Source organism: Myxocyprinus asiaticus, chromosome 48 (assembly GCF_019703515.2).
Source record: "Myxocyprinus asiaticus isolate MX2 ecotype Aquarium Trade chromosome 48, UBuf_Myxa_2, whole genome shotgun sequence".
NCBI lineage: Eukaryota > Metazoa > Chordata > Actinopteri > Cypriniformes > Catostomidae > Myxocyprinus > Myxocyprinus asiaticus.
In genome coordinates, this window is record NC_059391.1 from 23,623,146 (window position 1) to 23,641,272 (window position 18,127).

Sequence of the window (18,127 nt, forward strand, 5' to 3'; positions counted from 1 at the left end):
GCTCCAGGGGTGAAGGTGGACATTGGCTCCATGCCCAATGCATGGAGCTATCTGAAAGACTTTTGCTCCACCTCTCTCAAGACAACAGCAAGTACTTCCGTCTGGACCACGGAGGTCTGCCCAAGCAAGAGATGACTCCACCATGCCAGTTGTTGCCTTTGAATCAAGTCCCAATTAAGATGACCCACTGCAAGGCACCAGTATCGCTGAAAATGAGCCATGAAGCCAAGCCAAAAAGAGCTTCATCACAGGACTTTTTGACTGTTGTTCATATATCATCTCATGATGTGAAACATATGTGTTTAAAACTTGATTCCTTGTAGACAAAGCTTTTACGTGTATTTTTATGATGGATTAAAACAACTGAAATGTAAGGGTAATTAATTGTATAAACGTATAAGTTGAGACTACATGTTACTAAATTACTACTTCCATTACAAATTATATTTTGCTTATTATTAAGATGATGATTTATTGTTTTTTAAAATTTAGAAAAAAATTATTGTAGCGTGTGTTTGCATAAAAATAAATAAATAAAGTTTATATTTTATATCATATAAATTGATATTATATTTTCCTTCATGTTTTAATGTTGATAATTAAAATGTAATTTTTGGTTTGTTTGTTTGTTTTATTCTTTACGTCTTTCTTTACAAATGGAACATCCATGCCAATTTCAGCTGTCTGTCTTATCCACTGTGTTGTATGCTTCCACATACAATGCAACTCAAAAGGTTTGACATTCTCAAATTGGCTTTATGGTTTAATTGTTTATTTCCTTTTTATTTACAATGTGACAAAGTAAAATGTCATTTTTTACAAAATTATATTCCATAATTGAGAAGTCAAATGTACTGTAAAGGATAAATCCACGTTCATGAATTACAACAATCACTGTAATGTTCTCAAACAGTGAAAGAAAGAAATAATGTTGATTCAAGAACATTTCCAGTGCCTTTGTGCAAGTCTACAAAACAGAATTATTTTTTTACAATTAAGAATGGACTGTCCAAAGCAAAGAGTTTCATTCCAAATTTTAAACAGTACAAAAATGGCATATTGCCATAAAACATGCTCATGTCTTCAGGATAAAGCTACAGTATATAAACAGACATACAGTTTTACTTAAACTAGATATATTATGTGCACTGAATATAATCATGAGAGGTACATTTAGATTAATAAAGTAAAAGCTAATATAACAGCTAGGAGTACCCAAAATTTAGGTTTAAACTACAAACATTTAGACTGGACATATAATGTATAATATCAAAGAAATCAAATCATTTAAAAAAATCAATCAAATGAATTTATAAAGTAAACAGTGGCTCATTAAAATCCTTCTCAGTTTGAAAGAGCAAAATATAAAAACATGAATGAAATCTAGTACCAATAAACAAGTATAATTAATAAACTGAGGTAAAAGTTTAATGTGAATAAAAAAAATGTAACACATATAACCATAAAGAAAATTGACAAATTGAGTCAATATGTGTGTTTTGTTTCTGACAAGGCCATTTCAAGAATGGGTTTGAAAGTGTGTGAATGGCATGGTGCAAATGTCCTTTGGGACCTTTGGGATCAAAGACTGAAAACTGAGGTAGATTATGGGTCTGAATCTACTTGAATGTGCAGATGATTTAACATAGTGTTTATGGGTCATTCAGAGTCATTTGTAGCCCAGTGGAGCCTAATCAGAATACTGTGATAAATGGAACTAAAAAAAAAAAAAACTTTTTGGAGACAATGGAGACAATTTGAGTTTCCTAATTCCATATTGTTTTTGCCATGTGTGATAAATTAATACAGCCATCATAAATGTGGGGCTCCTTTAACACAATTCCAGTGACTTACAGTTCCCTTGTACTTATAATTACCATAAATAACCCTTCTGTATGAATTCGTGAAGGTATCACAACACGCCAATACAATAAACTCCCTCATATTTCACAAGCAGCAAGAGATAAAACAAAAAACACTTGCCTGTAAAAATCAGAAGTAATAGCCCTTCCTCTACAATTTTATCTCTGCCATAAAACAATTTAGCTCACTTCTATACCCTAGCTAAAAAAAAATAATGGAAGTGAATAATAAAACTATTACACCTACTATTGCATCTCATCTCAAGAAATACAATCAATTACTTAACAATATTTTCATTAGCAAGGAAAATGGTCCATTAAAGAAAGTCAATCAAAAATCTTGCACATCAAGTGATATGTCAACTTCATCTGGTGTTTCTTCAGGGTTGATTGTGGCTTGCAGAGCTTTTGCAGAATTCCTGTGAGCCTCCATAAACTTCTGAAGATACTTGGAGGTGTATAGCCAGTGGTGTTTTAGTACATCTTCGAGTTCAAATGTTTTAGACTGCCTTGCATTCATCTTACGAAAGCGTCTGAAGAGCTTGTTCCCTGACTCATTACCTTCACTGGCCCATGCTCCAATTGATCCATCTCTCTCGACGATCTCAGGCACATGGGCCAGAGTCTTGTGGAGGTAGTTGGTGATTTTGCCATCATAGCGGTACTTAAACGTGGTGGAAAGGAGGTCGGCGAATTGTTGAGAGTTGTAACTATATCGACACAGTTGATCAGGGCAGTCTCGTGCTGGACAGGTGGAACGCCACACAGGCTTCATCTGGATGTAGAGTTCCATCAGCTTCTGTAGTGCCTCGCGACGTTCTTCGGAAGGAACAAGCTCACAGACTGCCTCCACAGCCTCACGTGTCATCAGTCGGCGAGCATAGTTTCCGTTCATCCTCATCACAGGCTTGAGTTTGAGTTTTTTTCTCAGCTGTTTGTCCAGAGCTGACCGCCAGCGACGGCGCTCCTCTCGACTTGGGTTGCTCCTCTGGTAGACTTCGCCAATCTCATCCTGAAAAATCTTGTAGAATTCAGTCGCATTGCCTATGTCACAGTGCAGGGCATCCAGAGTGGGCTGGGTCTCCATGAAGGGCTTGGCGGAAACACCCTTGACTCGGTCACGGAGTTCCTCGGCAGACTCTGAGAATGGATTTTTCCTCCAGATCTCATATCGTTCAAGGTTTTCAGTGTGGCTACGTGTGATGGAATGTAGCACCATGTTCTGAGAAGCTTCAGCTCGAGTTGAGTCACAGAGGGTACATATGTAAGTGGAACCTGAAGCTTCTAGACCTTCCATTTCCCGTACCATCTTCTCATCATAGCCTGTTCCCCAGAAGAAGAACCTAAAAGAACGCAGAAGACCACCGACAGATAAGATAAGCCGACTTTCCTTCATGGCTTTCCGCTCTGCCACCACAGGTCCCAAGATGCCCGTGAGGGTCTCGTGGTCTGACTCGTCCACAAACATGAGGCACAAAGGCCTACAGGAAAGCTCCGAGTTTGGCTTCAGCTCCTGGAATATGGTGACAGTGTCATCCTCACCTTCAGCTCGGATGGAGATGGACATGATAGTGAAGGAGAACCTCACCGCCTTTTCAGGCACTGCTGGACCGGTTCCATGCTTCTCGCTGACATCTCCCATACCGTCACATGATTCTTTTACCACCACAGTGAAGCCTGAGGTGCAAGTACTGTCATCCAGCACCCTGTCTCTCAACCCCTCCATGATGTCCTCCTCAAGGTCTTTTAATGCTGAGACAAGGGCAACATCATAGCGGAACCTTCTTGCAATAGTCTCGGCAGGGACATCATCAACAGAGGCCGTCCAACCAGAGAGGCCATCAATGATGCCCACATCCCAGGAGCTGGAAACATTTTTGAGAGCCGGCTGCCACTCAAATTGGTGGAAACCAGGAAGAAGCTCTTTCTCAGCACTGCGTAGTGTGTGCAGGGGCTGGAATATCTGGCGGCCACTAGTGGCCTTGACGGTGCGATACATCTTGTGGTACTGACTGCAACTGAGGAAGGTGTTGACCCTTATAGCCAAACACACTGCGGGATGTAGCCCAGATCCTCTGCCTGGAAGAGAATACAAAAGGAAAACAAATTTGTGGGAGACAGAATCAGAAGTGAAATATATATTAATACTATATAGTAATATGTATGATGATGACGACAGGTGCGATCATGTCTATCATATGCATAACTGTGTATGCATATGTATGTGTGTGTTAACCAGTTTCAGAGCACCAGCAAATCCTTCTTGAAATTTTAAAATTCTCATTGTAATTGCAGCATGGAATATGTCCTAATTGTTCCAGATCAGTGAGATTATTAATATTTAAGTTAAATGAGAGGTGACTCAGCTAGTCTGGAGATACTGATCTATTGGCTGCAGATGAAAACAGACACCAGCTGTGCCCAGTTCCCCTGGGGGCCGAAGACACTGGCGGTGTCATTTACAGATACAAGGGCTACTGTTGTTGTTTTCATCCTAATAGGCTCTTTACAAGAATTGTTATTGTGTATTCGAGCCTCACATGTGCATTTACATACTTTCAATAGTATAGAGACTATTCTATTTAAATAGACTTTTAGCCATACAACAAGGAATTAATTAATTTTGTTTTTAAATAACTTGGACATGGACATGTTTAATTTGTTTAATGCATCTATTTGCAAGTAGTAAATGTAAACATAATTATGTAAAATACTTCTTAAAGCTGTTGTTTTATGGAAAGTTAATAAATTTAACTACAGTCAGTCATTTAAGAACAAGACTAGAACTAAACACAGTAGAAAAAAAAAGGGATATCATACATTAGATTAGATTATTAAAGGGATGGTCCCCCTTAAGAAATAATTAAAAAAAAAAAATCTGTCACCACTAAACACAAAAGGAGAATTTAGGCAAAATGTTAGTCTCAGTCAGTAACTGAGACTAACATTCTGCCTAAAATATCCTTTTGTGTTCCTAGGAAGAAAGAAATTCATACATGTGACAAAATAAGGGTGAGTAAATGAGGACAGAATTTTCTTTTTTGGGTGAACTATCCCTTTAAGCGACTCAATGCATTATCTGTTCACTCTAGTTGTATTAATCTGACTTTGACTGCTTTGACAGTCACATATTGTGGGTGATATGCTTCTTGGCAGTACCTTGCATCATGGCTTCCAGTTCATCTGCTTGTTTGTGTTCATTCCCTGCTCTCAGCGCCAGAAGGAAGAGCGTTAAACAGACCGACTTCACATCCCCTCCTTCTTCCTTATCAGCAAAGACTTTCACCTGGTTCTTCAAGTCCCGAAGCCTGTGCTTCTGTGCACGTCGGGTTAGCGACAACAGATGCTGTCGAGGACGCCCACCTTTGTTGATGGGCAGGTAGCCATCTAGGTTCTGTTCTGAAGGTGTTTGGTCTTCTTGGGACTCTTTGACCTGATAGTGGTTGAGGCAGTGTTCTCTAAAGGAGTCTAATCTGACCCATTCATTGCAGCCTTTGCTGGGGCAGAGAAGAGGAAGGGAGCTAAGAGTGGTGAGAAAGAACTTGTCTGGCCTCGTCAGGTGGGATGGATTCAGATATTGGTTACAGGTGGGACAGTGTGGCCCCAAAGCGTGACTGTACCTTACGATACAGACCCGGCAGAACAGGTGTCGGCATGGGGACTGGACGGGGTCAGAAAGAAGGTGATCACACACTTGGCAGGTAATGGCACTTAGCAAGTCCGTTGGGAGCTCTTGGGGGATGAGCTTTGAGCTCAGATGGTCTCTCTGGCAGTGTGTGATGGTCTTCACCCATTGTCCTCTCTGAACTGATGCTTTTTGCCAGTCATTCCCACCTGATCCTCCTTGATTGTCTGTGGACTGTCTCCACACTCTGTTGGCCCCTGAGGATGCCGAGAAGTCCCCCTTGATTCTCTTTTTGAGGCTGTATGCACCTTTAAGTGGCTTGGTCCGCTTCCTTCTCATCCGTTCAAAAGAGCTTTTCTTGTGGAAGCAGAGGTTGCAGTTGGAGGTGTGGGGCTTCCAGTCAGGAATTCTGGTCCTTGTGAATGAACAGAACCCTCCTCCCCTCATGGCAGCCATCCAGCACCGGTGACAGAACAAGGACGGATGGACCGTTTCCATGTCGGTCGTCACGTCCACCTTGAAGACTTTCATGATAACCTCCGACCAGGTCACCAACTTGCAGCCCATCCTGCGCAAAGCACATCTGCTGGACTCTTCCAGGTCGCCCTGGACTTCATGCGCTGGACCTTTAGCCTTCCGTATAGCCAGGCCACACAGACGACAGAGGCTTCTGGAAAGGATGAAAAGAGAAGCTAAGCAATGCAAAAGACAAACAAGCAGCATTAGGGACTGTTTAGGACAAGCTGACTCATTAGAATGATTCTGATTTTCCCATGCTATATATTGTATATATGTAAGAGAGCGAGAACTATTTAGGATAAACCAATTCACTAAAAAGATTTGTACCTTCCAATAAAGTTTGTTACTGGAAAAGCAACACTATTCTGAAAACAGTTAAACAACTGTCATGCTCCTGAACATGTAGTTAAGTAGCATCACTAATTCCCCCAATATCCCCAACATAGAAATCAAGGACATTCTTCCAGACATTCACGACTCGAATCAACATTCAGATTATCAGTTAATTCAATTTGATCTCAAGCATATCTTTCAACTTTTTTTTTTTTTTTTTTTTTTAGCACTGTTGAATCAATATGCTTAGTCATGGTGCAGTCAGTGATCGTGGTTTTTAAGGTGTATTAAAAGAGCATGCATTAATTATGTTTTTTAAAATCAGTTCTGTTTTGAAAAGCATCTGAGACTCACTTTATTAGATTCATATGTGTATCAATCTCCTGCAGCTTGAGATCCACTCTCCCTCGAGCTCCCTCCACATTTTCCTTACTCTTCCCCCCAAAACAGAGTTTCATGACACTGCCTGGGGAGCTCACCATCTCAATCTCCACCTCAGCCTGGTTCTCCTTCTCCACTGTTGTGTCATTAGGCAGGGGGACCATTTCCATGGACCTGACCCGAAAAAGCTTAAACTTCCATTCGGAGAACATAGGATGAGATAGTTCATCAGGCATGGAGGTTCTGGGAGCATCTTCAGAACTACACCTCCCTTTCTCCATGGCGTCAGCTTAGTCACAGCTGCTTTCAGGAACAAGACAAGAAAGTGAGAAGGAATGAGATTAATTCTTCATGAATCGTGAGTTTATGAGACTATGAGATTAGCTTGAATGCCAAGGAATATTCTTAGGTGTGATAGAAAAAGGGTTTCAGACTCTCAAATCCACAAAAGTGCGAAAACAGCCTTATTTCCAAAGATGCGACACAATCAGACAGATTTACTTAAGTCTGCAGGCATAGTTTGTTAAAAGCACCCTCAAATCCCAGCCCAAGTGGGAGAGCTTTGCTCTGACCCAGAGTGCAGCATTATACCATAAGTGGCATTGAACACTTCTGTAAAAATGCACGAGACAAGCATTTTAGGAATCGATCCACCACTGAAAACTTCATTTCTCTTCTCCCTAACACTCCCGCTCAGGGATTCACCATGCCCTTTTTTCTATCCCTCATCTTTCATTTCATTTTTTCTCCTCTCCCCTCTCAGGTACTGAGTGTTTGCTAAATGGACACCTCTAAGGCTGTCAATCAGTTATTATAGTACTTTGCTGTGCTAAAATATGAGTTTCGGGCCATAATGTAGCCTGCTGGCATTTAACAGAGAGCAAGAGAGAAAGAGAGAGAGAGGCACATGGAGTACTGTGGAACATATCATAGGGGTTCATATAGAACGTGTTTTTTTTACTATATGAAAAATGGTGTGTCTACACCATTGTGCAGTTCTTCTCCTATGTAAACATGTGCTAGATGGACGTCTTTGACCGTTGTGCGGCATCTCACTGTTTTTTCATTGTCTTGCGCAGGAGCACCAAATTTTTTAGACTCTGTGTCAGGTTAAAAAGAAACTCCACGTTTAGAAATGCATCTCGAGGCACATTCTATTCATTGTAATGCATCTTGCTCCTTTTACACTGCAAGAACGTGTTCGTTCTTAACGGCCCCTTATGATTCACAGATAACGAGCCATAAGCCACATCCACACTATTTCGTTTTTGTTTGAAAAATCTGTTTTCAGTTTCTGAACATAATCGTTTTCTAGTATGTTGTAATGGAGAGCGTTTTCAAGTGAAGGAAAATGCAATTCTAGTGTGGATGAGAGGCATAAACAGCTAAAACGTGCATACTAATCCGTTTTCCTTTGAAAACTCTGGTATTTTCCAGTGTCCTTGTTACAGTGTAATTACACAAGTAAGTACTGAGTAATATAAATTAACAACATGTACTTACTATAGGTTTAGGGTTGGGGTTAGGGTTTGGTTTAGGGTTAGTTGCTTGTAATTATGCATTATTTACTGTTATTACTATAGTAAATACATGTAAAATGTGTAACAAGGACACTGTAAAATAAAGAGAGTTACCGAAAATTAATTTTTCAGCTAACGTCATAATTTTCTAAGTATGCGGAAATGGAATGTACTTTCGAAAAAAAATTTGGTGGAGGAATACGTTGTTCTAATGTAGATGAGAGGCGTAAACGTAGCTAAATTAATGCGTATTTAAATGAAAACGTCCAGACTAATCCCTTTTTTATTTTAAAACTCTGTTTTCAGCTTTCTAAGAGGCTGTCTACACTGGATGCGTCGACATGAACGTTCTAAACTGTTTGATTTGCAAAATGGAACGCGACATCCATTTATTGTCGGAGCAACGGACGCGCCACAAAGGACGCTTACAGTGTTGACAGCATTATTTATTAGAATGGGGTTCTATTGCTTTTGACGTGACGCGCCGCTCATGTCCGTGTAGACAGGGTGTTACGTTATTGTTTTCAGAAGTATGTGAAAATGGAGAGCGTTTTCGAAATGCTCCTTTTTCGTTGGAGGAAAACACAATTTTAGTGTGTACGAGGAGTGTAAACATAGCGAAATTAATGCGTTTTCAAATAAAAATGGATTAGTTTAGACATGGCTACATCAACACTAATCTGTTACTGTTTGAATACTCTGTTTTTAGTCACTTAGCGTCATTGTTTTCCCAAGAATGTGGTAATGGAGAGCATTTTCGAAAAGCTCCATTTTCGGTGGAGCAAAACATTGTCGTAGTGTGAATGAGAGCCGTAAACATAGCGAAACTCATGAGTTTTCAAACAAAAAATATTGTTTCAGCTAAATAGTTTGAATACTCTGTTTTTAGTAACGTAACATCAAAATTTTCCAAAGTATGCAGAAATGAAGACAGCTGTTGAATTGCTCTATTTTTTGGTGGAGGAAAACACCATTCTGATGTGGATGATAGATGTAAACTTAGCCAAACAAATGCATTTTCTAACAAAAACGCAATAGTGTGGATGTGGCCTTAAAGATATAGTTCACTTAAAAATGAAAATTATGTAATAATTTACTGACCCTCATGTTGTTACAACCCTGTATGATTTAGGATGTTCAGTCTCAGTCACCATTTACATTTATCGAACGGGCAAACTATGCAATTAAAGAGAATGGTGAATGAGGTTGTCATTCTGCCTTACATCTCCTTTTGTGTCCCATGGATAAAAAGAAAGTCATATAGGTTTGGAACAACATAAGAGTGAGTAAATAATGACAGATTTTTCATTTTGGGGTATCCTTTTAAATCAGATGAAAAAAAAAATTGTAATACCAGCCATTCATGTGACTAGTCCGAATCTATCGTCTATACTGCGGTCTAAACCATGTCACTTCCTTCGTGAGGAAATCTGCACAAAAACGCAAATAAAAACAAGGAATAACTTAAAAAGCCACATCACTCGGGCTAGCAGAGGCTGTCAAACCTGTACATAGTCTCAGAACAATGCTTCACTCTCATCCAATCCATGAAAACGTAAAACGGTCCCCTTTCCTGATCAATAAATCAACAAGCGCTTACCATAACACTCCCATGGCGAGTGTATGCTGGCATTTTCTCTCTGTATGTCTCTTTTTCTCTTTCTCCCCCTCTCAGCTTGTGTTTGCACCCTGGGTCTCTCCAGCTATCAACTATGAAGTGAACTATTGAGACACACATACACACAAACAGCTGAGAGCACTCAGTCTGTCAGTCAGCTGGGTTCTCCTACCTTGTTTTTGAGGCTCAGCTGTCAAATTCTCCCCTGGGGCCTTTTCTGCACGGGGGCACAGTGGAAGCCTGGTGTGTTCTTGGCTGTCTATCTTCTAGACTCTGTGTCTAAGTGCGTTCCTTAAGTTCTCCTATAAAAGATTGTCTCTCTCCATAGGAAGAAAGTCCTATTTATATACTCTGTGGGGTCCTTAACTGCCACATTTTAGCACCTGAGAGACAACTCAAGAGATCTTGGAGGGGGGGGGGGGGGTTGCTAACCACATTCACATACACAGCGTACACAAAGTATACCATGTGTTCTTAAGACACGCAAACACACATGTACTCATTCTCTGTGGTAAACAGAAATCAGTTGGAGACATATGGACACATTCAATCCATCCATTCCTACTTATATCCATATTTCATTTATATTCTTTAACATATCCTACCTCTTCTTCAATACATTACATCACCTGCACATAACTGTATATCTGATAAGCGTAAACAATCATTATGTTATGTACTAAAGCAGCATTAAAAATGACAGAAACTTGAGAACAAATGATCACAGAATTATAGCGAGGCAATATTGTTCTTCCCCACCTATCTGTTAATGATTACGGGTTTCAGTTTGATGGCCAAATATCTCAGATTGAAGCATTTTAGTTATTTTGTTGAGTCTTTATCCATCGATGGAAGAACTTGAGCAGACTAACCTGAAAAGCTATGTAGCCTATTAGCGCCATCACAGCTGTAAAGTTGGACATGTTTTGAGAACTGTAGATAATTGTTTATTTTAAAGCATATATTGAGTCTAGTCAGAACCTGAAGAGTTTGTTGTACCGAGATGATGTACTTACTGAAGATACAGGGGAGGTCCAGACAGCAGGATGCTCGTGTATTACAGGACTCAGTCAATGATACTGTCATGCTGCCGTTTTTTTGGATAAAATACAATAATTTTGTGGGAGATGACTGTGTAGTCAGCCCAATCTAGCTTTATTATTGTTAGTTTACATACATAATATCCTTATTTCTAAATGCTATAACCTACATAAAATGTTTTAGTGTTCACTGAACAACTGATCCTCTTGATAGATTGAATTTATTGTTCTTGTGTAGGAAATAACGATGTATTAGCAGCCACACAATAAACTGTACCATACAAAAAGAACTACATGCAATACAAATAAGCATACTGGTTTGGACATACATTATAAACATTGTACACAAAAGTTTGATGTTCTCTGTAAAGCAACTATAAAACAGTACCTGTTATTAAAAGCACGAGCTGTTAATGTCCACTGTTATACAAATCACCTTTTCCCCTTAAGAAAAGACATACACATTCTGCAAAGACACTCAAAAGAAAGTGAATTGCTGGCCAGAAAAATGCAGGGCAGAGGAAAATCAGAATACAGTTAATTTCAAACGTGATAAAACATCTCACTACAGTCCATGACTCATCTAATAATTATGGTCTTCCACCGTAGAATTTATCAATTTAGCATCACAGCATGAAAACAGTTGAAAACATCTTCACTACTCACACAGTTCAGGAAAAACACAGTTCCTTTTTGTACTCAGTAATAATGCCATTTCAAAACATGTGAAGCATTCACAAAAAAAAGGTGCTAAATAGAAAATAACAAACTCTCAATTTCGAATGAGCTTTCAGCATATGTACAATAATGCTATTGTTTATATGCAATTCATTTGCGCTCCGTCTATTGTAGCCGAGCCATTATGGTGGATAATATAAGTATTGCTGTTGACTTCTTGCCAATAAAGTGTAAAGAGCACACAAATTATTCCAAACTTTTTCAAACAGATGTTCTTAAGTTAATCCTTCTGTAGGCAGCCGATGGAAGAAGCAGCCTCTGGGACTGGAGTGCTTTGCTTTGCTGCCCACACAAAACGCCAACCAATCGCAGCTCCACTAGCCAACCGGAAATTCCAAATACAGTGGACTCACTGAGAATATTGTGGATATGTTTGTACGTATGTATATATGGTTGCATTCTCTTTGCACTGGAAGCGAGGCAATATTGTTCTTCCCCACCTATCTGTTAATGATTATGGGTTTCAGTTTGATGGCCAAATATCTCAAATAGAAGCATTTTAGTTATTTTGTTGAGTCTTTATCTATCGATGGAAGAACTTGAGCAGACTAACCTGAAAAGCTATGTAGCCTATTAGCGCCTTCACAGCTGTCAAGTTAGACATGTTTTGAGAACTGTAGATAATTATGTTTATTTTAAAGCATATATTGAGTCTAATAAAGTGTAAAGAGCACACAAATTATTCCAACATTTTTCAAACTGATGTTCCTAAGTCAATCCTTCTGTAGGCAGCCGATGGAAAAAGCGGCCTCTGGGACTGGAGTGCTTTGCTTTGCTGCCCACACAAAACGCCAACCAATCGCAGTTCCACTAGCCAATCGGAAATTCCACCCACCTAACAAAATACAGTGGACTCACTGAGAATATTGTGGATATGTTTGTACATATGTATATATGGTTGCATTCTCATGTTGCAAAATACAGTGGACTCACTGAGAATATTGTGGATATGTTTGTACATATGTATATATGGTTGCATTCTCATGTTGCAAAATACAGTGGACTCACTGAGAATATTGTGGATATGTTTGTACGTATGTATATATGGTTGCATTCTCTTTGCACTGGAAGCTTCTGTCACCATGACATATTCCTTGTGTGTGTAAACATACTTGGCAATAAAGCTCATTCTGATTCTGATTCTGATGGATACAAACTAAAGCGCCCTCCTGCTGTTTTGCGCTGCACTCTCTCAAACTCATTTCCAGCAGGTGGGCCAAACCAACAAACTGTAGCTCTGTTATTTGATCTGAGTTGTATAGAAAAACTGAGGCTGTTAGAGCACATCAGATCAGTGGAATCTATTAAAAAGGAAACTGGCAACTATCTACTCAATGCAGCCAGTATAAAATGACCTTTCCTGTGTATTCAAAACTTAGAAATGCCAACCCGATCTCATGAAAAATCGTACATAATTTACGAGTTGGCTATTTCATATGGTCTCGCACAATGTTTTTTACATAAACTCGTATGACTTCATCACGTGCAAATTCCCGGATGTCTAATGCAGAAGCGCGAGTTCCACGCACGAGGTGTTAAGGACATACTTATTAATATTATGCCCTTACCCAAACTTAACCAATCAGTAGTGTGTAAACATGATAGGAAGCTGTTGTGTGTGACAGAAGCAAGTAATTGTCGTGTATGAGATGGAAACGATGTCCAGCGACGTCATTGGCTGTAGTGAAAGTCATAGGAATTCACCAAATTTAGAAAAATTGTACTATAATCCAATCTAGTTTTTGATAGTTTTTTGGATACTTGCTTGAGTGACAATACTGCACCAGATTTAAACTAATTTATTTATTTTTGGGTGGGATTTTTCCCCCTTTTTCTCCCAATTTGGAATGCCCAATTCCCAATGCGCTGTAAGTCCTCGTGGTCGCATAGTGATTCACCTCAGTCTGGGTGGTGGAGGACGAATCTCAGTTGCCTCCGCATCTGAGATAGTCAACCCGCGCATCTTATCACGTGGCTTGTTGAGCGCGTTGCCCCGGAGACATAGCGTGTGTGGAGGCTTCACGCCATCCACTGCGGCAACCACGCTCAATTCATCATGCGCCCCACCGAGAACAAACCACATTATAGTGACCATGAGGAGGTTACCCCATGTGACTCTACCCTCCCTAGCAACCGGGCCAATTTGGTTGCTTAGGAGACCTGACTGGAGTCACTCAGCATGCCCTGGGATTCGAACTAGTGAACTCCAGGGGTGGTAGCCAGCGTATTTTACCACTGAGCTACCCAGGCCCCAATAACTTTTTAATTTGATATTTTATAGCTAAGTGCCATATTTGTTCTGAAAAACGAATTGATTGAAATTAAGAATTTGAATAAATGGAACACTGTGTGCTATTTATATATATATAGAGAGAGAGAGAGAGAGAGAGAGGAAATAATAAAATAAAATAAAAAAAACTCGTGCTCAGCAACGGAAAGTGATTTTCATGCAAAAGACACTTTGCTTTTGGCCAAATCATAATAGCAAGTCTATAAACTGAAGAAAATTAGAAAAATCATAGAAAATTGCTGTTTATAAAGGGTTCTTTCATTCATTCCGCTATATAAAGCATTTTAGGTTACATGTGTGACTGTTTATTGGCTTAAATGTGTTTTGCATTGCAACATTAAATGTTGTTCCAAACCTGTATGACTTAAGTTTTGCAGAATGTCCAAGCTGTTCTTTTCCATCCACTATACATTTATGGCTCTTTACACTATTGATCTCCAAAAAACACTAAAAAGCATGATAAAGTGGTCCTGAAGTCTTTTGAAGTAATACAATAGCTTTGCACAAGGTATAGACAGAAATTTATGTCATTATTCACTGAAAATCCAACTCTGTGTGGCTCTCAAATCTTGTGCTTTTGTTCAATTCAAAAGATTTAAATGTTGCGTCATGAACTGCAATAATTTCTTGTGCAAACCCACAAATAAGGGTTGAGAGCTACTAAGGATGTGTAGTTTTTCAGTGAATAAAGACTTAAATTTCTGTCATTTCCTCATTCAAAGCTATCATATGGCTTTCAAAAAATTTACATCGCACCTTTTGTGTTCCACAGAAGTAAGAAAACATATAAATTTGGACATGAGGGTGAGTAAATGATGACAGAACTCTTATTCTTGCATAAACTATTCCCATAAAGCAGTAGTTAGGCTCACCAGAGCCTGTCTTCTTCACAGAGCTCAGAAATGAGAGAAACAGAGAAAGTGACAGAAATAAAGAGAGAAAGTGCCAGGTCCGTTGCCATGGCGAAGCAAACAGCTCTGCAGATGTCCATCTAACAAACAAGCGGTGACCCCTAGAGATTGGCGCCTCTCTCCGCCTGCTAATTGACTTGTTATTGATAAGTCCAACGGCAGTTTGATTTATGTGCTAAATGTCTTCAGTCGACAGCCACCTGGCATCAAACTGGGTGATGTTCTCCACTATGTGGGTGAGTTTTGTGGGAAAGGTTGTTGTTCAGATGGGTTTCGCTGCTGTTATCACTGTCTGAAAGGACACCTGCTGTGTGGGGTCGAAGATTTTGGTGTTGATGCAGAGGGCAGAATGGAACAGCGACCCAATCAACGCACCGAGATCTGAACCATTATTTGATCGTGAAGGTGGATCATGGACACGTGACTTCTTTAAAGGTCACTAATAAATGTTCAGTGCTTTTCATATTCCTTTGACATTTGCATTACGTTTTTATGACGTTGGTTGGCCATTTTGGTCTTTGTTGTACCATTCACTGTATTTGCAGAGTTCAGTATCAACATTTTGGGAAAATAAATTTCCCAGTTGTGTTTATTGAAATAGCTTTCAGCTTTATTTTCCACCAAGTAGCACAAAGTGACAACGCAACATCTGGTGGATTTGTTTTTTCACATTGCCTTGGACATGCAACTTTATAACCAATCGAACAGAAGCATTAATAAAACAAGGTGCCCTCTAGGGCTGGACTATGTGGCCAAAATATTATCACAATATTTTATTTTCATATTGTTCGATATCAATATTTATCACTATATACTACATTTCATTCCATTATGAGGAAATACATTCCACATGTTTGTTAGACCTCAAGAATGAATGTTAACATAACATGTTTGCTTACAATTAATCTCCACAGGGGAAGCTAACTTTTAATCTGAATTTCAAAAAGTATACTCAGTTTAGGATTTAATCCAACATATGGTGTGTGACCTCTTTTCGATGAAGTTTCGCCAATTTCATCGTCTTCAGCGGATGCTTCACTCCACTGAAAGACTTTCTTGTGGCACTCAACACTCCAGCTCAGTAGGTGGTGGCACCATAAACTGGATTGCCAACCGCCAATAAACATCACAAGTAGTAGAAGTACTTTCTTTCTTGTCTGTTACAGCGATATGGATCATGAAAAAAAAAAAAACGTTTAACTAAATGGTACATAAATAAACAGGAGTGGTGTTTATGTCGGAGTTGCTCTAGTGTTCAGTCGATAGATGCATTGCATTTTCACTGCTGTCTTGTTCAAAACACAATAATATCATATTAGCCTGATAGCTAGCTAGCGGCTACATAGCCTCATTACTGGTTTCCACTACAGCAGGGCTTATGTAGCTGCTAGCCAGCTAGTTTAACGAGAGCCAACTGGTACGTGATAGCTGCGTAAACCTCACTCCCCTGGCCTCAAGAGGCACACTAGCAATTGTCACTAAAGACTGTAGCCTTTAGCCTCCTCGTTAGCGCACCTGCCTCCCATGCCGGAGACCCAGTTCAAATCCCACTCAGAGCGGGTCAAGTAGGACCAATTACATTAACACTTCATAACTGGCTGATTTTATGATTGTGATTCAGTTAGCTAGCTAGTTGTGTGTATAACTTTGCCGAACTGCTCGAGTTTTTAGCAACATGTACCTGATCCTGATCTTCTAGATGTAGAACATTACTCAAAAGGTTATCATCAACATCAAAGATTATTTTATTTTTTTTCAGATAAATATAGATATTGTTTTATCACCAAGCCCTAGTGCCCTCTCTTTCATATGTAGCACTGGGAAGTTGTTCATTTGGGCAGTTCATGTAACACAGGTTTCTTCGCAGTCTTACTGCTATTCCTTATTTCTCTTTCAATCTCATTAAAGCTTGAAGTACCACCTGTTTTCAGCTCTGGGCAGTAAGCGGAACTCCAGCTGTACAGACAACAAAACACACACTCTGGCTTGCCTGACAGACAGCACAAGATAGGAAGGTGTACTTGAGTTCAAAAATCAATTCCGATTGCAGGGATCTCAAGACGAGTTTTTCTAAGTTTCAAACTATGTTTATCTTGACACAGTAACTTAAAAAACATGCGACATAAAAAAAAAACGTGCACGTGTACATTGAAGCATCCTTGGAAAAGCCCTTATAATAAATCTATCTCGGACAGATTTATGAATTCAATTGCAAATTAGATTGCTGTGGGCTATGATTATATTTATAATATGTATAATATTTATACTTATGTAAATATAACTATAATTATTTAAACATTATTTCTCAGCAAATGTTTATATATGCGATTAATTTAATTAATTGCCATGTTATGTAATCAGTTTGATTAAAATTAGTAGCTTCAGTGTTGTCACTTTTTTCATTTTTCTTTACTTTTCACTTTACTTTTTCAAAAGGGTAGCTTGGCTGTAACCTCAATACTTTAAATTACGAAAAGCTTGTGGCTTGGGAAGCTACAGTTTCAAAGTATCATCCCCATCTGTGATGCCATGCAATTAGATGAATGATAAAAATATAACATATTTGGTATATTCTTGCAAAGCAGTGGAGGCTCTTTTTTTTCAGGAGGTTAAACAAATTCAGCTTTTCATTATTCTTTGCAAAACTTCCCTCTCTCCTTCCTCAAAGTTTATTTTGTAAATTAATATTCCAAGCAGTGGCCCCCAGTGCACAGCCATTTGTCAAAGTTAGCTGACAGATCGCCTCTCTCTCTCTCTCTCTCTCTCTCTTTCAGTCTCTCACCTTCTCCTGAGCTCTGCCTAATAATCATTAATGTAATTATCAGGACACACACTATTCATTACTGTCCCTCTCTCTCCTTTTCTCTCTCTCTGTCCTTGCGTCCCAATTTGCCAACTTTTAATATGCATAAAAATTATACTGGCAAAACACATTTTGTCAAAAGAGTTAAGAAAGAAATATGGTCTCTTAGACTATGATCTGTCCTGTGGCACATGCCAGTTTGGCTCAACTATGCTCAGATTAATGGAAAACGGAGTGTAAAAAAAATGGCAGTGAATGACAGGAACAACAAAATCCACTTTTAGACAACAGGCTTTTCTTAGTTTCAGTGTTGCCGGATGTAGTCACTGCATTTTGCCTTAATTGGCCAGTATAGTTGTCTCAAATTATGTAGGCTACTGTAAATTGTGTACTAAATCATGCACCACCATCTAGTGTATACATTTTCAAAAGGTAGCATTGTATCAAATGGAACACTAACGTTATTTTGACTACACAGAAGCATTTG

General features: G+C 39.2%; 1 protein-coding gene and 1 pseudogene across 2 annotated transcripts; one reads left to right on the forward strand and one right to left on the reverse strand.

The window, feature by feature from the left end:
• LOC127437365 (V(D)J recombination-activating protein 2-like) overlaps positions 1-323 on the forward strand; it is a 1,651-nt pseudogene extending 1,328 nt beyond the window's left edge.
• A 444-nt stretch (positions 324-767) lies between these two features.
• LOC127437291 (V(D)J recombination-activating protein 1) lies at positions 768-10,161 on the reverse strand. Of its 2 annotated transcripts, none has more exons than XM_051692133.1 (4): positions 10,031-10,161; positions 6,694-7,020; positions 5,022-6,157; positions 768-3,941 (listed from the first exon to the last, which is right to left on the reverse strand). In XM_051692133.1, the coding sequence occupies exons 2-4, from the start codon at positions 6,999-7,001 to the stop codon at positions 2,194-2,196; spliced, it is 3,192 nt and encodes a 1,063-aa protein (XP_051548093.1). In that variant the 5' UTR covers positions 7,002-7,020; positions 10,031-10,161; the 3' UTR covers positions 768-2,193. The 2 variants fall into 2 exon arrangements, with proteins under 2 accessions (XP_051548093.1, XP_051548094.1); XM_051692134.1 differs by lacking the exon at positions 10,031-10,161 and adding an exon at positions 9,841-9,933.
• Between the last annotated feature and the right edge of the window lie 7,966 nt (positions 10,162-18,127).

Coding starts and splice junctions, on each gene's coding strand:
- LOC127437291 (XM_051692133.1), bottom strand. CDS start 7,001: ATGGAGAAAGGGAGGTGTAGTTCTGAAGATGCTCCCAGAACCTCCATG. Junction 6,158..6,693: donor ACACATATGAATCTAATAAA/GTGAGTCTCAGA, acceptor CATCCTTTCCAG/AAGCCTCTGTCGTCTGTGTG. Junction 3,942..5,021: donor ACTGGAAGCCATGATGCAAG/GTACTGCCAAGA, acceptor ATTCTCTTCCAG/GCAGAGGATCTGGGCTACAT.